Raw genomic sequence first — 20,876 nt, forward strand, 5'->3', positions numbered from 1 at the left:
CTTCAAATTCTTGTGGTTCTGAACATTCTGCTGAGCAATTCCTCCACACTTGTCCATTTTATTTGGGAGAGTCCTGAGGAATTTAAGTAAATTTCTACTCACATAAAGTTAGACTGTTAAATACGTGGTCTAAATCCTGAATGACAATTTAATTAATCCCATACTTACCTCAAACAGCTCCCAACTACATCCTCCACCCCCAAGCACTTATAGCCCCCTGATCCTGTTCTGATGTGCTTGGGTCTCAAACCATTTCATCTGGTCTGGACCTGTTCCCCCTATCCTCTGTTCCAAACTGAACTCCCTTACTCCCTTCACCCACTCCATGCCTAACACCTCCACCCCATTACCCAATTTCAGATGTGACCCTCCCTTTAAGCCCTGGAAGCTGATGCCCCTTCACTTTTTGTAATATCCAGTGCCTGTAGCAATTCCCTGATTCACATTGAGTGAATCAAATTGCTGAAGACTGATAAGCTGGGGATCTTTGGAGTAGGCTGAGATGTATTATCTATATGGCACAAGGTATGAAATCACACGCCACCAGGTCATAGTCCAACAGGTTTATTTGAAAACACAAAATCATTGGCTTGTTTCGGAATTAGGCTAAAAAACAGGAGGCAGAGATTATAAATAATGTACAGGTGGACTGATAGTATGCAGGATGTGACTGATATAGTCCTGCATGAATCCTGTTGGAGCCTCATTGTATTAATTAATAATTTAGTAACGAAATAGAGAGGCTGATTTCCAAATTTATCACTCCCACTGGTTAGCACTGCTCCATCACAGCACGGGACCCGGGTTTGTTTCTACCCTTGAGCAACTGCCTGTGTGGAGTTTTCATATTCTCCCTGTGGCAGTGTGTACTTCCTCTCGGTGCTCTGGTTTCCTCCCACAGTCCCAAGATGTACGGCCTAGGTGGATTGGCCATGCTAAATTGCCCTCAATTGACCAGGGATGCATAGGCTAGGTGAATTAGCCATGGGAGATGCAGGGTTATAGGGATAGGGCGTTGGGGAGGCAGGGAGGGTCTGGGTGGGATACTCCTCAGAGGATATGTGTGGACTTGATGGGCCAAATGGCCCACTTCACACTGTAGGGATTCTATAATTCCATTGGGTGAAAGCAGTGCACTGTGAAACTGCAGATTTTTGGCTTCTTTAAGTCTGCTTCATCTGAAACATTCTGCATGAAACAACTCTTGTGAGATTGTCACTTTGTCTATCCCTTGATTCGAGGATTGTGTTTACTCAGGATCATAAGTTTCTGCTGTGGGTCTTCACATGCTTGAATGAGTTAATTCCTGGCTTGTAGCTCTTTAGCTACAGTCCTCAGAGGTAGTGGGATCTGCAATGCAGGATTTGTAGAATTACAGCATGTCAGAATCATGCAATTACCTACCCAGCAATGGGAAGGATGGTATTTGAGCAAAAATCATTCAGGTGATACATATTAAAGGGGCACGGACATTTTAAAATATTCAGAAAATCTTGAGGGCTTTTTTTTTCTTGACTGATTTCTTGGCACGCAATTGTGTTTCTACATGTTCTTCTTTTGGAATTAGATGGTTTCCAAGTATCTCCGTAAAATGTGTTTCTATACAATGGATGGTCAGATGGAAAATGAAGGTGGAATAAGATGACATGTTAATTTAGGTCTAGTAGGATTTAATTCCAATTCTAAAATAGGCTAATGCGTTTAGTTTTATCTCATGTACTCACTGGGCACTCCAATGTCATATTTTGTGCGCGAACATCATAGTAACAGATGTTAACCAAACTCCAAACCCTAAATTTTTCCAGAAAATAGGTTTAGAAAATGCCAATATATGAAGCCAACGTAGTTTTAATTTTTGTTTGAGTAATTGCTAAGCAGAACCTGATCGAAAATAAGCAAACGTTGGATTGATTTGACTTGATTTAACTGTGGCTTTCAATCCAGCCAACTATAGCTAGCAAAGGCACAGAAATAAGTTGGCAGAGCCTGAGTGTGAGCACAGCTGATGATTATCCACACTTAAGCCAGAGTACTGCTGCCTCTTCAAATATAGCAAGCCCTTATCCCTGAATGGCCTGCCGTCCTATCGTCTCTGGCATGCTGCCCTCTTAATGGATATGGGTTTTCATTTACTGCATGTGTTATCCTCAGTCCTCTCTCTGGGTGAATTCATTTGGAAGCTATTGAGTTGAAATGTGATTTTACAAAGGTAAAGTAAGGTTGCACACATATTGCTAGGCCAAGCAGAATTTTTTTTTAAAATAAAATGTAAAATACTTTGGCAGTAACAGTTAGAAAAGCAGAGAACTATTTTAACACTTTTTGTGCTATGGTTCATTGTGATGTTAATAAACAATCAGCTGCTGCTTTGTATGACTGACTGATATACCTCAAACCTATTCCGTTATAATGCAACCTTTAATGGAGGGGAGATAGAGGAGGCGATGGTAGGTGATGCCCTATTGCTAGACTATTAATCTGGAGAGTCAGTTAATGTTCTGAAAACCTGGATTTGAAACCCATCTGGTTCACTGATGTCCTTTAGGCCCTGTCGTTCCCTGATCTGGCTTACATGTACCTCCACAGCAATGGGTTGACTCCTAATTGCCATCTGAACAAGCATAGCAAGCCACTTATTTGGCAGGGGCTCGTGTGGCCCAGCGATAGTGACCTTAGCTCTAACCTGGGTGACCCACATTTGAGTCCCACCTACTCCAGTGTGTACAATAGCATCTTTATCAGACTGATGAGAATATATCTAAAATGCTAAGTTCTTTTATAAACTCCTCACATGAAGAAATTAAAATTAACAATGCGCTTTGAAAAATTGGTCAATCATATCAACTGAAACCTGTTTAGCAATCCATATCCACAAAAGATATTTAGCACCTTTGTAGTAACAGAATGTAAACTTTCACTCTCTGAATCAGAAGGTCTGGGCCGGGAGCCCCAGCAAACTGGAAGTCAGCTCAGACTTGTGTGTTGTCCTGAGACAGACAAGCTTGCTCTGGCAAAAATGACGTCTTTTAGATAAGACAGAAAAATGAGTCAGTCATTTCAGATGTGTCTAAAAGGTTCTCTTGAGCGATATTTGTAGAAGAAAATCGGCATTCACTTAATGTCCTGCACAATATTTATTCCTCAGTCAAGATCACAAAGACAGATCATCCGGTCATCTATCACTTTGCAGATCGAGAGACCTAGCTGTGTGTGCGAATTGGATGCTATGGGAGGAATTTGCGTTTTGACTGAATACTGGGATAAAATAGGGGCTACAGTCCACACAACAACAGCAAAAACAACGTTAGCTCTGTTTTTTCCTTCACAAATGCTGCCAGACCTGCTGAGCTTTTCCAGCAACTTTGTTTTTGTTCCTGATTTACAGCATCCACAGTTCTTTCGATTTTTATTTTGGGACTACAGTCCTGTGTTTTGTGAGTGACAGTGAGTGAGAAGAAATTTGACAACTTGACTGATAACTGGAGTGAAGAAGTTAACTTGTAAGAAAAGTGGGGATATGTTGATGAGGTTGGCCTTGTAACCAATGAAGTTTAGAAGAAAGTGAGGTAATCTTCGTGAAGCATGTTATATTCTGAAGGGGCTTGAAAGGTTGGATGCTGTGAGGATGTTTCCGTTTATGGAAGAGACTAGGACTAGAAATGTATTTTAAAATTATTTCCAGTTTAAGATAGAGATGAGAATTTTTTCTCTCTGAGTTCATTTTCTGTCGAATACAGTTCCCTTGAGAACTTCAGAGGAGGTTTTATTGAATATTTTTAAAACTGAATTAGATTCTTCATTTAACAAAAATGTTTAAAGTTAAAGGGGCAGTAAAATGGAGGGTAAAACCAGTTTACAGTTGCTGTAGGTTGATGTATTTGTAAGCCATAGAGGCAGTACCAGGCACACCTCAAAGTGAGGTGTGAATCTGTTGAAGGTACAATGGAGGATTATTTGCATGCCAAACAACATAAACAACAAGTTATAGACAGGCCTAAGAGATCCCACAATCAATAGATCAGATCTAAGCTCTGCAGTCCTTCCAGATCCCATTGTGAACAGTGATGGACAATCAACAACTCACTGTCTTCAGAAATATCCTGAACTTTAGTCTTGATGGAGCCCAGCAAGATCACGCACAGAATACGGCTGAAGCATTTGCAATAATCTCCACCTATACGAGCCATTATCCATGATGTGGAGGTACTGGTGATGGACTGGGGTGGACAAAGTCTGAAATCATGTGACATCAGGTTATAGTCCAACAGGTTTATTTGAAAATACAAGCTTTTGGAGCCTTGCTCCTTCTTCAGGTGTGAATGAGAGGTAGTATCAGAGACTGAATTTATAAGTAAAAGACTAAGCTGCTGTTAAAGCCCCCTCACATATGTGTAAATCAATGGGGTGAATTGTATTTGCAAAGACATTCTATTTTGTTCAAAATGCACACAACTTATAGTCAGTCAATATGTTGTTTTATAAATTCCTACTTTAGAAATAAAACAAATTTGACTCCAAACTAAAATACAAACAGATTCTCAACAAGGCCTCACACCTAATAAGCATTGTCTGACCTAAAATGTCACCTCTTCTTTACACTGACAACACCTTTACTTCTCTCAGGACAGTGATGTTAAAGGAATTTAAGGATTTATATAATCATATTAATCAATTAAAACCTTCTTACTGATTAAAGATTTAACAGCATCTTTGGTTTGTTCAGTACATCCTCATCAGTGGTGTGACCCCTTTAATCTTTTACTTATAAATTCTCTGTCTGATATTACCCTCTCACTGACAGCTGAAGAAGGAGCAAGGTTAATTTCTGGTTAATGATCACCCCAAGATATTGATGGCAGGCTGTCCAAAGATGGTAGTCCTTTTGAATCCAATGGGAGATCATTAGATTCTGTTTTGTTGGAGATGGATATTATCTTGCACTTATGTGGCATGACAATTACTTAGCACTTGTTTAACTCAAACCTGAAACTTGTCGAGAATTTCTGGTCGTCTGCGTAGGTTGGTTCATTATCTGAAAAGTTGTGAATAAAACTCAATATCGTGCAATCATCCGAGAACGTCCCAAGTTTTGACATTATAATGTGGGGAAATGCATTGATAATGCAGCTGAAGATGGTTGGGGCTTGAACAGTACTGTGAGGAATCCCTATTATGATGTACTAAGACTAAAATGATTGGGTAATAATAATAATTCATAATAATAATGATAGTAATAATAATAATAACAATAATAATAATAATAACAATAATAATAATCCAAACAATCTTCCTTTGTGCTTTACTGAGTACAACCTGTAAAGAGCATTTTTCCTTGATTTCCATTCACTTCTTTAAACTTTTCTAGGGCTCCATGATGCCACATCCGGTCAGATGCTGCCTTGATATCAAGGGCAGTCACTTGTACCTGACTTCTGGAATACAGCTTTTTCTTGTCCATATTTGGAATAAGGTGTTTTAGGATGAAGATCCAAATCAAGATTCAATGAACAAACAGAAGATCTTGTAGCTCCTGACAAACCTCTGAAATATGCCGAGAGAATCAATGGATGGAATCTCGTAAGGCCTGAATGATGCTGCCTATGGAGAGAAAGGTAACAGAATCATGACAGATGTCCATCAAGGCCTATCTCGATATTGGGAAAAATTCACTGCATCGTTTAACTAAGTTTTGGTGTCGAGGTGAGTTTCTTGCTAGGTAGCAACAAGGTACTATTAGGAAGGATTAATACTTATCTAATTAACTGCACACTGCACCTCATTAATGTACAGTTTCCTACTCTATCACTGAGCACATTAAACACTGAGAATCTTGATACGGAAGGCACAGTGAATATATGGTGACTTCAGCTTGCTGCTTGCTCCAAAGGTCCTCCACGTTGGTTGCCAACATCTCAGGGCATGCTCATGGGCAATAGCCTTACCCCATATCCATGGACATTAGCATCTGACATGTCAGCCTCTAAGAAGCTTCATAGCACATCTTAGGCCCACACAATGATCACTTCTGCACTTCAGTCCTGCAGCTGGGGTGCACCCGCAACTATAATTGTAATATTGCAGCAAGGACACAGTAGGTGAAGAATATTTAACTCTTGGTTAGCCAGCGACTCGGGCTGCTTAGAGTCAGGATCCTATTCACATAAGACCAAGGAGCTGAATGTCTAGCAGCCCCCCTACCCTTTTGACCTCTCCTGCCCTAGTCTGAGCTGCTTTGCTCTTGAAATAAGAGAGTGACAGGAAATAAAAGAGACACAAGTGAGTGGCACAGTGCAAGTGAGGATGTGTCCTGGGCAAACATGTCAGCGGTGCTGAAGCCATGCAGAGTTAATGTTTTCAGGGATTTGGGGTGAGAGAGAGCAAATGCAAGAAGATGTTGCAGACAATTGTGAAAGTAGTCGAGTATGAGCTTGCGCAAGATGGGTGAGGTGGCACAGATAGAGTAGGTATGAGGTATCAGGGTGGGTAAACACTGGCTTCTTCTTGCATTGCTGTGCATTCCAGAAGATGGTTGAGACTGCACTGACCCAGGTGGCAATCCCAGAACAGGCAGGCATGATGTGGTGCCCACTGCTAGTCATGGGGAAAAGGACATCCCATATCTGCACCATGCCATCTGCCAGGATCTGCAGGTCCTTGCCTGCAAAGCAAGATGCCAATTTCCACTTGTATGCCATGACTGGGATAAATTTCAGGAACTGTGCAGGGCAGCACCAGACTGACAATCCTTGTTCAAGCACACAACGGCCTTTTAAAGATGACTCAAGTGCCAGGGATGCTGGTTTATTCCAGGATGTCTTGGAAGTGGTGAATTATTCTGTGTATGACAGGTGGTAGAATGGTGCCAGAAAAGGGTGAGAGTGGCTTCATAGGCCTGTGATGTGAATTTAGCAAAAAAAAAGGCATGAGATCTCACTAGGCCTCGTGATAACTAACCTTCCATGAGACTCGTCAAAGCTGACACTTAACTAATGTAAGGTTCAGCCTCATATGACCACTGAGGCTGTACTCTTAAACTGGAAGTAGACATCACAGGAAATGATATCGCTGCACAAATATGCAGGTGATTACTGGCCACAGCAAAATGCTTCTAGGTATTAATATCTGATATCCAAGGAGCAACTACAATAATATAATTTTGCCACCAAGATTTATGACAAAATAATAAACATTTGAATATGGAATGATCGTGAGAAACAGAAGTTTCTGAAAATATTCCATCAGTGTAGATTTTCATACTAAATCTCAGCTGTTTCTATTTAATATCATAAGAACTTAAAACTTTGTTTAAAAAGTTATCCTGCCAAAAGAAATGATCATGCCATAGGTTTAGACTCAATCCAATTATAATTCTTCATGTTTAATTCCCCAATGGGGCAACATAATTGGTGTGGTTCTTTGGCTACCTTTGTTTAACTAATCCTTTTGTGGTCATTAATCGTATCATAACAATTCCATTCAGTGAAAAAAAAGAAATTCTGCATGAAACACGAAACAACATCTATTTATATTGGCCTGCACAAGTCATTCTGGGAGATTGCAGTGTTTATGCTGCTCCTGTGTTTCTCACCATGTGGTTACAATATGTGAAATAGGCAGACACATGACAGATAAAATTTTATGTAAGGTATTATGAAGTGATTCATTTTGGTAGGAAATGTTGGTAGAGGCTATATAAGCTAGGCAGTGCAATTTTAAAGTGGGGAGCAGCAAGGCAGACTTTGACATGGACATATGCGGGACTGAATACTCAGGACACATTGAGAAAGGTGTTAAAAAGGATACAGGATCCTTAGCTTTATAAATATAGGCATTCTAAGATAAAAAGTAATCCTCTCTATGGATTGCCAAGTTGATGTGGTGGAGGGACTTATGTGCTCTGACAATCCCTTGTGTCCATGGAGCTGGTTTTGACATCAGATGTTAAATGCACTGCCAATTCTCCACTTGTATAAATGACAGATTTAAGACAATTTAGCTGTAGTTCAGGCATCATCATCAGTGCTTATGGCCTTGGCTCCGATGAAGATGTAAAGGAAAAGATCTGTTTTGAAATCGATGAAGTCCTCAATGCCATTCCAAAGGTTGAAAAGATTAGGGGATTCAATTTGCTGGGGTTGGCTGCCATCTGATGTCTGTGATGGAACCATTGGGAAAAGCCAATAGCGGGCACCCACTGATAAAAAAAAACTTAGCATGATTTCATTACAACGAATGCCCTCTGCTACCCGAAGAACTAATAGAAAACCACACTGAGGCATCCTTGAACAAATCATTGGCACCTTCTGGGTTACTTCATTGTTCAGGTCAAAGATCAATGTGCTGTCGGTATTATTCGATCCACTCAACTGCTGCTTGTTGGACAGATCATCAACTTGTTGATCAGTGATGAATATTCACATAACAGCAAGACAACACAAAGTTGAGAAGTGATAATGGGAACTGCAGATGCTGGAGAATCCAAGATAACAAAGTGTGGAGCTGGATGAACATAGCAGTCCAAGCAGCATCTCAGGAGCACAAAAGCTGACGTTTCGGGCCTAGACCCTTCATCAGAGAGGGGTATGGGGCGAGTGTTCTGGAATAAGTAGGGAGAGGGGGGGAGGCGGACCAAAGATGGAGAGAAAAGAAGATAGGTGGAGCGGAGAGTATAGGTGGGGAGGTAGGGAGGAGATAGGTCAGTCCAGGGAAGACAGACAGGTCAAGGAGGTGGGATGAGGTTAGTAGGTAGGAGATGGAGGTGCGGCTTGGGGTGGGAGGAAGGGATGGGTGAGAGGAAGAACAGGTTAGGGAAGCAGAGACAGGTTGGACTGGTTTTGGGATGCAGTGGGTGGAGGGGAAGAGCTGGGCTAGTTGTGTGGTGCATTGGGGGGAGGGCACAAACTGGGCTGGTTTTGTTAGATGACATGTCCATCATGGGCCTCCTGCAGTGCCACAATGATGCCACCTGAAGATTGCAGGAACAGCAACTCATATTCCGCTTGGGAACCCTGCAGCCCAATGGTATCAATGTGGACTTCACCAGCTTCAAAATCTCCCCTTCCCCCACCGCATCCCAAAACCAGCCCAGTTCGTCCCCTCCCCCCACTGCACCACACAACCAGCCCAGCTCTTCCCGTCCACCCACTGTATCCCAAAACCAGTCCAACCTGTCTCTGCCTCCCTAACCTGTTCTTCCTCTCACCCATCCCTTCCTCCCACCCCAAGCCGCACCTCCATCTCCTACCTACTAACCTCATCCCACCTCCTTGACCTGTCCGTCTTCCCTGGACTGACCTATCCCCTCCTTACCTCCCCACCTGTACTCTCCTCTCCACCTATCTTCTTTTCTCTCCATCTTTGGTCCGCCTCCCCCTCTCTCCCTATTTATTCCAGAACCCTCACCCCATCCCCCTCTCTGATGAAGGGTCTAGGCCCGAAACGTCAGCTTTTGTGCTCCTGAGATGCTACTGGGCCTGCTGTGTTCGTTCAGCCTCACATTTTATTAACAAAGTTGAGAAGTCCAAGAGCAATAGGTTTTATATCTTAGTATTAGTAAACAAAGTGAACAGAAAACAAAGAACACAGAAGTAAGGTGATTGACAATCAAACTAAGGCAGTATAAATGAAAATAAATTTAGTGCAATGATTTAGAATGCAATGTCTGAGAGGAGTGATTCAATAATTGTGATATCAGGGGTTGAGTCTGACTTTGTGATACATGAGTGATACACAGTATATGCATCATGACAGAATGAGACACATTATCATATAACATTCCTCATGGCAAGTTGATGCCCCTGTAAGATGCAATCACAGTTAGATATGCTTCTTCGACAAAATAAATGTTTTCCTTGCCTCAGCTGACTCTATTAATATTCCTTAACAAAGAAACAAAGAAACAAAGAAACCTACAGCACAGGAACAGGCCCTTTGGCCCTCCAAGCCTGCGCCGATCAAGATCCTCTGTCTAACCTGTCATCTATAAACAAGACAAAGCATATTAGACAGTGGCAGTGAGTAAAAGAACAGGCAAAGAAATGTTTCAGTCATTGCTGGGGAACTTCAAACAATTCACTAGACCAATCAGGCAGAGGTGTGGCTGGATTGGCACCAAAAATTTACAGATAACACACTTTGTCAGATCTCATTACAAAGCTGATCATAGGTCAGTACGCTACTGCATACATTGGTAGTTGTACATACAATAACCTACTCAGGCAAGGAATTCACAGAGTAAGAGAAAGTAATGAAAGTACTCAACATCTACCTCAATCTGCAAAAAAAACCTATTGTCAAATGGGCTACATTTAATAGATGCACCCAACAAGAAAGAGAATATATTTATGGTTTGATCAATGATTTGTACAGACTTGAAGAAAGCTGTGTGTTTAGTGCCTTAAAAGATGAACTAATCAGAGACAGAATTGTTATTGGTGTCTCAGAAGAAACGTTGGCTGACCACATGCAGCTGAGCAATGAGTTAACTTTAACAAAGGTAACAACTGAACAGGCAAGCTGATGACAAAGAACAAAACCAATTGATGATTCAAAGTGACCGTGAGAATCATTTTCAAAAATATCAGACTCAGTAGAGCATGTCAAGTTGAAAAGTGAAATTGGGACCGTACAAAAACAAGGAGGCATAAAAGGCATGCGTCAAAATGCCTCTCCAAAGCCTCTCCAACATCTGTAAGGCACAAGTCAGGATTGTGGTGGAATACTCCCTTGCCTGGATGAGTGCAGTTCAAACAACACTCAAGAAAAAATCCAGAGCAAAGCAGTTCGTTTGATTGGCACCACAGCCAACAACATTTAAACACTCCACCATGATGCTCAGTAGCATCATGTGTGCTAACCATAAGATGCACCGCAGAAATTTACCAAAGATCCATAGGCAGCTCCTTCCAAACACACAACCACTGCCATCTTGAAGGACAACGGGAGTAGATACATGAAAACACTGCCACGTAATCTCCCTTCAAGCGACTGACCATACTAACTTGGAAATATACCACCAATCCTTCACCGTCACATGGACTTCCTTCCCTAAATGCATTGTGGGTCTGCCCGCAGCACACATACTGCATGGTTTAAGAAACAGCTCATCACCTTCTTCTCAAAGGCAACTAGGGATGGGCAATAATTGCTGGCCAAACCATTAAATGTCAAGAGATGGTGGTTAGATTGTCTCTCATTGGTGATCGTCATAGCTTGGAACTCGCGTGGCACAAATGTTACTTGCCGCTTATCAGCCCAAGCCTGGATATTGTCCAGTTCTTGTTGCATTTGAACATGGACTGTTTCAGTACCTGAGGTGTCATGAATGATGAACATTGTGCAATCATCGCCAAACATACCCACTTCTGACCCTATCATGGAGGCAAGGTCATTGATGAAGCAGCTGAAGATGGTTGGGCCGAAGTCACTACCGTGAGAAACTCCTGCAAAGATGTCCTGGAACTGAGATGATTGACCTCCAAAAACCATGACGATCTTATGTGCCAGTTATGTCTCCAACCACTGGAGAGTTTGCCCCCTGATACCCATTGATTCCAGTTTTGCTAGGGCTCCTTGTTGCCACGCTTGGTCAAATGCAACCTTGATATCAAGTGCAGTCACTCTCACCTTACCTTTGGAATTCAGCTGTTTTGTCCATGTTTGAACCAAGGCTGTAATGAGAACTGGAGCTGAGTGGTCCTGGCAGAACCCAAACTGGGCGTCACTGAGCAGGTTATTGCTGCGAATGCTTCAGCCTTATCTTTTGCACTGGATGTCCTGGTCTCTTCCATCATTGAGGATGGGGATATTTGTGGAACCACCTCCTCTAGTGAATTGTTTAATTGTCCACCCCTATTCACGACTGGATGTGGCAGGACTGCAGAGCTTCGATCTGATCCGTTGGTTGTGGCATCACTTAGCTCTGTCTATCACTTGCTGCTTTCTCTGTGTGGCGTGCAAGTAGTCTTGTTTGGTTCCTTCACCAGGTTGATGCCTCATCTTCAGGTATGCCTGGTGTTGCTCCTGGCACGCCCTCATTGAACCAGGGTTGATCCCCTGGTTGAACGTAATTGTTGGGTGGGGCTTATGCCGGGCCATGAGGTTGCAGAGTGTGCTGGTATACAATTCTGCTGCTGTTGATGGCCCACAGTGTCTCATGGATGCCTCGTTTTGAGTTGCTAGATCTGTTTGAAGTCGGTCCCACGTAGCACGGTGATCGTGCCACACAACACGATGGAGATTATTCTCAATTTGAAGGTGGGGCATCATCTGCACAAGGACAGTGTAGTCATCTAGCAGCTATGGTCTTTAGGGCCCATTCAGTTTGATCAGTAGTACTGCTGCTGAACAACTCTTCGTGGCATACATTCAAATCCACCCCCCACCAAGAGCACTTTTTGTGCCCATGCCAGCCCCAGTGCTTCCTCTAAATGTTGTTCAACATGGAGCAGTACTGATTTATCAGCTGAGGGAGGACGGTACATGGTAATCGGCAGCATGTTTCCTTGTCCATGTTTAACCTGATGCCATGAGATTTCATGGGATCTGGAGTCAATTTTGAGGACTCCTAGAGCAACACCCTCCTGACTGTATATCACTGTGCCACCCCCTCTTTTGTGTCTATCTTGCCATTGAGACAGGACATATCCTGGGATGGTGTTGGTGGTGTTTGGGACATTGTAAGACATGATTCTGTGAGTATGACACAGGCTAGTCTGTGAGACAGCCCTCCCAATTTTGGCACTAACCCACAGATGTTAGTGCGGAGGTAGACAGAGCTGTTTTAGCCATTTACTTTTCTGGTGCCTAGGTTGATGCCATTTTTAATTTGTTGAGACTTTGTAGTGATTGGTACAACTGAGTGGCTCGCTGGGCCATTTCAGAGGGCAGTTGAGAATCAAACACATTGCTGTGGGTGTGGAGTCACATGTAGGCCAGACCGGGTGAGGGCGGCAGAATTCCTTCCCTGAAGGACATTAGTGAACCAGATGGGTTTTTCCGACAATCGGTAATGGATCCACAGAGATCAGTAGATTCTTAATTGCGGACTTTTTTTTTTAATCTGCCGTGGTGGGATTCAAACCCAAGTCCTCGGAACATTGATAACAAAGTGTGAAGCTGGATGAACACAGCAGGCCAAGCAGCATCTCAGGAGCACAAAAGCTGATGTTTCGGGCCTAGGCCCTTCGGGTTTCTTGATTCATAGTCTAGTGATAATACCATTAGGCCACCCCTTACCTCTTGTTACTGTTCACACTCAGAATATCTCCAAAATCATTTTTCAGGCAGACCAGAGATTCTGCATTTGTGCTGAACTGGAGTCCTCTGTCAGTTCTCTTCATGCCCAGCTGAGTTGAAGAGGCCACATAGAGGATTTTAATTGCCAAACTCCTCCAAAGGGCATATTTGAACAGATAAGTGAAATCATCAAAGCAGTAGATCCTGTCAAAAAAGAAATTCAAGTCAGACATTTGGGGTGAAATGTAATATCTGGGGTTGAATCAAAGTTGAGAAATGCATTATGAGGGATTGGGTCTGATTGTGTGATATGTTATTGAGCCACTGCATATATCGTCACAGGAAGTGATGCAACATTACATGATATTATTCACACAATAGATTGAAGATTAACATTCAAAATATATATTTGGATAAATTCCAGACATTGAAATAAATTGCAGAGCTATGGAAAAATACTGGATGATTTGGCAATAATTGGGTAGATCTTTCAAAGCACTGACACAGGTATGTTAGCCATATAGGTTCCTTGTTTTGAGTGTTAAATGAGAATTACATGTATTATTTTGTTCTCGCTGTGGTCAGTATTCTCAAATACATGGCTTCCAAACCACTGATCCTCAAATAAGCACTTTTGAGTTCTAAGGATTGTTTTTAATAACTAATTGTGGAGCAAGCGTGTGATAGGTCTTTTCTGAATCTGTGTCACACCTACAACTTCCTGGTAATCAATAACTGAGGCCAGGGACACAATCTTTCTGTGATTGTACCATTAATGAGAGATTAGCTATGTATACATGTGAACAATAGTAGGATCATCCTCCGGATTGGACACCATTCAACTTCTAACATGAAAACTTTCAATAGGTCAGTGCCTTTGTTCAAAAAATGGACAAAAGAAGTTCATGTGAACCCATTACACATTTGTTACTGATCTTGCATAGCATGATTGAAGACCTATTTACACACTTACTGTTGATGTTTTTGAGCTTTCAATGGCATTTAGTTTTCAACATAGTCAAGGAAACACCATGGCCAAAAGTGAAAACTCCCAGGTAACATAATGTGTGAGTGCATTCAAGATTAAGTTCTACTTACCTGTCTCCAATTGCATGACTTATCTAGCGAGCCAGCATGATGTTTCAGATTGCAATACTAGTCTCCTGTTTGATTTCTCTTGTATTTAGTTTCACTGCTGTGCTTTAATGAAGCTTCTGGAACTGCACCATTTTGCTGAAAATGTATTTGACTTTGGAACTCTGCAGCCATTGGACAAAGTCTTTCTTTCTATCAGGTTGATCATAATCCCAGATTTAATCTCAGAGATTAAAATATATTGCATAGAAATAAACTGGGCAGAATTTATTGCATAGAAATAGGTGATGCAGCCCAATGCATCTGTGCCAGCACCTACACTACACAAGAATCCAGCTTAATCTAACCCCCATCAGCATACATTCTGTTCCTTTCAGCTTTATGTGTTGATCCATCTTCCCCTTAAAGCGTCTAGACTATTCAGTTTGATCCACATACCAATTACATTGTTTAAGAAGTTGTTCTATTTCCTGTTGAAAGTATTGGAGTCAATATGGCCGTGATTTTCCATAAATGGAAAGATTTCCTCTATGTCTGTTCGATCAAGGCCCTTCATAATTTTAGGGATCTCCATTAAATCATCTCCCAGATACTACCCACTTTCATATTTCATGGCAAAACTATCCTTTTAGTACAACAAACCGACTACATCCATAAACCTATCCAATGACAAATCTTATGAGAACAAATTCTTTTGAATTATTCCTTCAAAAAAAATTTGATCACAAATAGCTGTCATATAAAATCAAAGTGCTAGGGTTTCAGTGTCAGTCCTGGGTATGCATATTAACTGGGTTGTGTGGCAGAAAATAATAAGGATTGATTCGACTGTTGTAGCAAGTGGAGTCACGTTTTGAGTCAGATACCAGTACTGGGATCTCTACCATTTCTAACCTGGGAACCTGAGTTCAGAAACTCACAACAAAGTGTGTCAACATTTTGGTATCACATTGGGATGGGCAGTGATTGTAGCTGGTATATCACTGCATGAATCGGATAGAATGTGTAAGCAAGCAGAACAATGGCAAATGAGACTTAACATAGACAAATGAGAAACACTGTATAACAGAATAAGCAACACATGCACTTAACAACTGGTTTTGGAATAGTTAATGTTGAAGCTGAAAGAGGGCTAATAATCTCACATCAACGTAGAAATTTTCCATCAAATGTAGAGCATTAATTGTGAAAATCAACAGAATATTAATTACATTGCAGCAGCAATAGAATATGGCTCAAGGAAGTTGTGAGCAAACGTACAGAGCCCTTATTAACCACAGTATTTTTATAGAGTTCTGGTTGCCAAGAAACAAGGAAGGCATAGAAATGCTGGAGAAAACACCCACAAAGCCATTTCTAGATCAAGGGATCTGAGTTACGAATAAAGACGAGAGAAACTTGACTTTTTATTCTGTCCAAAGGGTGATCTTGTATGAAAAATTAAATCTGGATATTAATACTTTGAGCTAAATGCTGAAACTATGCCCAAAAGACATTGATTTTAGATAATAGAAGGTAAATTTAGAAGTGATGTTAAGAAATGGTCCTTTATATAACCCTGTTTATAAAATTGCAAATTCAGCATTTTGCTTATGAAACAACTAAACAAAGGCTGGTATTCTGTCACCCATTATTTACATGAGCAAAGTACACGGACTCTGACCAGCTAACTCAGAGCCAGTCTCTTGAGTGAGGACATTTGCTGAGGCTCCCGTTTTTATCTATTGGACAGAGCTCCCTGATTGGCCCAGGTTACCTGGCCCAATCAGAGATCACATACTCCATGAGAGCCACCTGGCCAAACTTGTTCCAATCACTACAATTTATAAATGTTCAGTGATCTGTCTCATGTCAGAGCTGGGCCTGGAAAATAAAAACTGCCATATTTATGTAGGTCTCATTACGTGACACTGGTAACAGCCAGAAATAAAATTTGGCCTCATTAAAACATATTAAAAGCAAAATCCTTTTGTTTGCATGTTCTTACACCTGAATCTATTACTTGAGAAACTGGCTGAAGTACAGCTATGTAAATGAATCTTCAACATGATTACAGTAGGCCTCTAAGATAACAAAGTGTGGAGCTGGATGAACACAGCAGGCCAAGCAGCATCTTAGGAGCACAAAGGCTGATGTTTTGGGCCTAGATTCTTTATCAAAGAGGCCTCTCTGATGAATGGTCTAGGCCCGAAATGTCAGCTTTTGTGCTCCTGAGATGCTGCTTGGCCTGCTGTGTTCATCCAGCGCCACACTTTGTTTTCTTGGATTCTCCAGCATCTGCAGTTCTCATTATCTCTGATTACAGTAGGCTCTAGCAAGTTGTTTCAAGCCACTGTCAATATTTGAAGCCATTTGTTTGAATAGGGTTAAGCTTTGATAGGATTTTAAAGTCCGAAGCAGATAGACTATTGGTCATTAAATATTTTTAATGCAGATATAGATTATTGTTAACCAAGGAAATTAGTCATTATCAGGGCTGTGTAGGAATGTGGAATTCTAATCAAACAGATCAGCAGTGATCTCATTGAATGGCTAAACACGCTCCAGCATCTGAATGGTATGTTCTGCTCCTACGGTTGCATGCTCGTAGGATTCTAGTTATACTGTTCTTTAGCAAGGAAGACAATACTGCAAGAATCAAATTTGACACAAGCAAAAGCTGAGATACTGTATAGGCCAAAAATTAATAAAATGAAGATGCAAAAAATTGGGCTATGTTTCACATTGATAAGTCTCCAGAAATGGATGAGAAGCATCTAATAGTGCTGAGGTAAGTAAAGGCGAAAACTATGGAGGTATGTGTCACAGTCACATTCCTCCTAAGAAATGGAAATTATATAGAAATACATGGAAAAATATTTTTTGTATTCTTTCATGCGATATAGGCATCACTGGCAAAAGCAGCATTTGCTGTCCATCCTCAATTACACTTGACAAGACGATGGTAAGCTACCTTTTCGAGCCACTGTTATCCATATAGTGTAGATACATCTACATTGCTGTTCGGAAAGGAGTCTCAGGATTTTGATCCACAGTGAACGAATGTTTATGTAGTGCCCAGTCAGGTTGGTGGATGGATCGGAGGGGAACTAGCAGTGGATGGTGTTCCTATGCATCTGCTACCCTTGTCTTCTAGATAGCAGAATTTGCAAGTTTCAAAGGTGTTGCTGAAAGAACTTTGGAGTGTTTTCACCCTATATCTTGTAATATGGTATGCACGTTCGCCATTTTGTAATTGTAGTGAATGGATTGCCAAAGAAGCAGACAACTTTCTCCCAGATGGTGCTGACATTCTCAAGCGTTGTTGGAAATGTGTTCCTAGAGGAAAGGGGGAACTATTCCACCACACTGCTGACTTTCACTTTGTAGATATTGGAAAGGCTTTTAAGAATCAGGAATTGAGTTACAGGCCTCAGGTTTCCATGTCTCTGATGTGTTGTTGTGGTCACTGTTGCAGTATTTGTATGGCAGATCAGTTCACTTCCTTGTCAATGACAGTGGAGTTTTGGCCACTGAATATCAAGGGGAAATGTTTAGGTTCTCTGTTGTTGGCAATGGTCATGGCAGATGCGGCACAGATGTTATAATCTTGCATTTATCAACCTAAGCTTAAATCTTGTCCAAATCTCAGTGCAGATAGATATACACTGCTTCAGCATTTGAAAAGTATCAAATAGGAATCAACGTTGTGCAAGTATCCTGACATCTAAACATTTTTAATGAACCTGTTTAGATGTGTTATGACACACTTCCGGAGCAGGTAGGACTTCCTGTCCAGACGTAGGAACATACCACTACCAGTGCACCACAATAGCTCTACTAAAGAAAAACTACAAATACAAACCCCCTTCATGTTCCCTACTTCTAAACCTAGCAAGGATGGAAGGTAATTGATGAAGCAGCTGGCTAGGTGGTTGGCCTATTGATTTTACCCCCAGGAACTCCTGCAGTGATGCCCTGGAATTGAAATGACTAACCTCCAACAATCACAATCATCCTTCTTTGTACTAGATAGGACTCCAACTAGAGGATAGCTTTCCCTCTGATTGTTATCAACATTCATTTTTCCAGGGCTCCTTGATGTAGCACTTAGTCCATTGCTGCCTTGATGTCAAGAACTGTCACTTTCAACTCTCTACTTGAATTTAGTTCTTTTGTACAAAATGAAATTAGGAGATTAGTGGCTCGTGGTAGAAACAAGAGACAAGCATAAATAATGCATAAAAAATGGGTTATTTCATTTATCCATGTAAGTGAAATATTTTGTTTCCTCTGTCAAGTAAGTAGATACTTCCATTTTGTGCCTCAAAAGAATAAATGCATGTAGGATTCCAGACAGTGATTGAAAATTTGTAGTATTCATTCTCGTTTTATTCGATTTCCTATTAAATTAACATCTTAAGCAGTGTACCATATTAATTATGCCATCTTTTAATATCCTTTCTCCTATAGCAATAGTAATTTCATTTATATTATATATAGGTTCTGTTTCTACTATGGTACATGTCCACATATTCATATCAGAGCACCAAAGTTCAATCTTCACAAGGATAGAAAAAATACCAAGGAGGAAATTGAGAAAGGAGGCAGTGGAGTGGGAAGATGAAGGTAATAATGATAAGGGAGGAAGAAAATGCAGAGTACAAAATTAGGATCAGTAAAATTTAGAGGGCAGTACACTGGAGTAAATCAAAGAGAATACAAATCCTTGGGGGAGAGAAAGGCACTGAGCACTGGGGCTTTAACTTAAAAGGAAAAAAACACTGCATTTGATCAGTATCATCAGTAGATATCTTGAAGTGTTTTCCAGCCATTGAAGCATTTTTACTCTATTATATTGAAAACATGACAGCCAATGGATGCACAGCAAGTTCCTATAAATAACCATTTATTTATTATGTGATTTCATGCAATTGGTTGGCTGAATCTGAAGCTTGAGGAAATCTTACTTGCACTGTACACACCAAGAATAAACGTAGTTTGCTAATGTGGGGAGGAATCACCAAGAAGAGAGATAGCAATTTGAATGAATGCATTAGACATTACACATGTACATTAAACTGAATGATGAATTTTCTTCAGTACTAGATGCAAATTGAAAACAATTATGTTATTTAAAATCAACGGAGGGAAAGTGTGAATGTGACCCAGCAGAGAAGATAATGGTTCATAGTTTTTAAGAGCCAGAATAGGCCCTTTATCAGTAGTATTTCCACAAGGCTGCAACATTCCACTGACAGCAGTTCTCGGCATAATACTGTGCTGGGATGATTCATTTCAAGAGACATAAGGTGCGTAGGTGGAAAGAACTCCAAGTCTCTCAACTGCTTTTTTTAAATGTTTTAGTCTTCTAAATATGGTTTGACAATATTGTATATATTGCTGAAGAATAAATGCAATCCTGATTTTTAATTTAAAAATGTTGAGAGTGAAATGTGATGATATTTAGACAGGGAGAATATGATTCCATATTTCAATCATAATGGCATCACTACAATTTTAATATGAGATGTGAGTAAAATTTCATGAAATATTCATAGATGTAAACATGATCATTTTGGCCAAGTTACAGATGAAAAGAGATTGACATATATTTAATCACCAAGATGAAAGGTGATAAGGGAAGGACATTGTGTGAGGCTCAAAAACAACTATGGGGATTGCCCAGTGTGATTAATCTATGTTCTATCCTTCCAATGCAGTTAAGTTGTGTTGTTTGCCAGTTTGAATGATGCTTGCAGGTAGCCTAGCACTAAACATGCTATTCATAGAGCACGCACTTCAGCAGGTATCCATGTCTGTGTGACGCTAGCACACTTACAGGTAACCTGCGCCACGTAAAGACAATCTGCACCTCTTAAAGGCAAGGTGCATTCTGGCTGCTGCAGGGACTGGGTTCCAGAAGTACATGAAGATAGACAGCAGTCTCCAAGGTGATCTGACACAATGTTGGTTGACTTGGTGTAAACAGTGGGCAGGAGGAGGAAGGTCCTTTACCACTCAAAGACAATAGGAGGCCCTCAGGATAGAGACTCGGAAGTGGAAACAGATAACTTTCACAGATATTGCAAGCACTCTTGCCTCAATGCCCTGAATATAAAGCAACAATAAGCTTAATGGCTTCATATTTATGACCAAGGTCAGTGTGTGTATTTAAATTGCTTGCATCACATGCTGCTCCATTCACCTTCCTGTTCATTCACCTACCACCATTATCAATTAAGAACAACTCATATATAATATTTACAGTATCTCCTAATCCTTCTATATTTAATATTGTTACAAGCTTCACACACCTATCTTTTTTCTTGCCACACCTCCACTATTCAAGTATGACACTTGTAGTACTAAAACCCACAGTGCCATTCATTGACGCAAGATTTTTTCTCTCTCCCTCTCTCTCTGTCTCTCTCTCTCTCTCTCTCTCTTACACAACCACAGGCAGCAGAACCTAACTGATGGGGGACACATCATGCTGTCTGTTCTCATAACCATGCAAGAGATGTTGCCACCATGCTTGGAGAGGTCACAACTGAGGCCATGGT

General features: G+C 41.0%; 1 protein-coding gene across 1 annotated transcript in view; it reads right to left on the minus strand.

Moving 5' to 3' along the window:
* Positions 1-5,368: 5,368 nt before the first annotated feature.
* The window catches only part of LOC132210061 (uncharacterized), a 56,437-nt gene continuing 40,929 nt past the window's right edge, over positions 5,369-20,876 (minus strand). The window contains exons 2-3 of the mRNA XM_059649287.1: positions 13,237-13,440; positions 5,369-5,598 (exon numbers count right to left, since the gene is read on the minus strand). Of these exons, the coding sequence (XP_059505270.1) occupies positions 5,406-5,598; positions 13,237-13,440 (397 nt within the window). The 3' untranslated portion in view covers positions 5,369-5,405. The remainder of the gene's footprint in view (positions 5,599-13,236; positions 13,441-20,876) is intronic.

The sequence above is a fragment of the Stegostoma tigrinum genome, chromosome 10 (assembly GCF_030684315.1).
Source record: "Stegostoma tigrinum isolate sSteTig4 chromosome 10, sSteTig4.hap1, whole genome shotgun sequence".
Taxonomy (NCBI): Eukaryota; Metazoa; Chordata; class Chondrichthyes; order Orectolobiformes; family Stegostomatidae; genus Stegostoma; species Stegostoma tigrinum.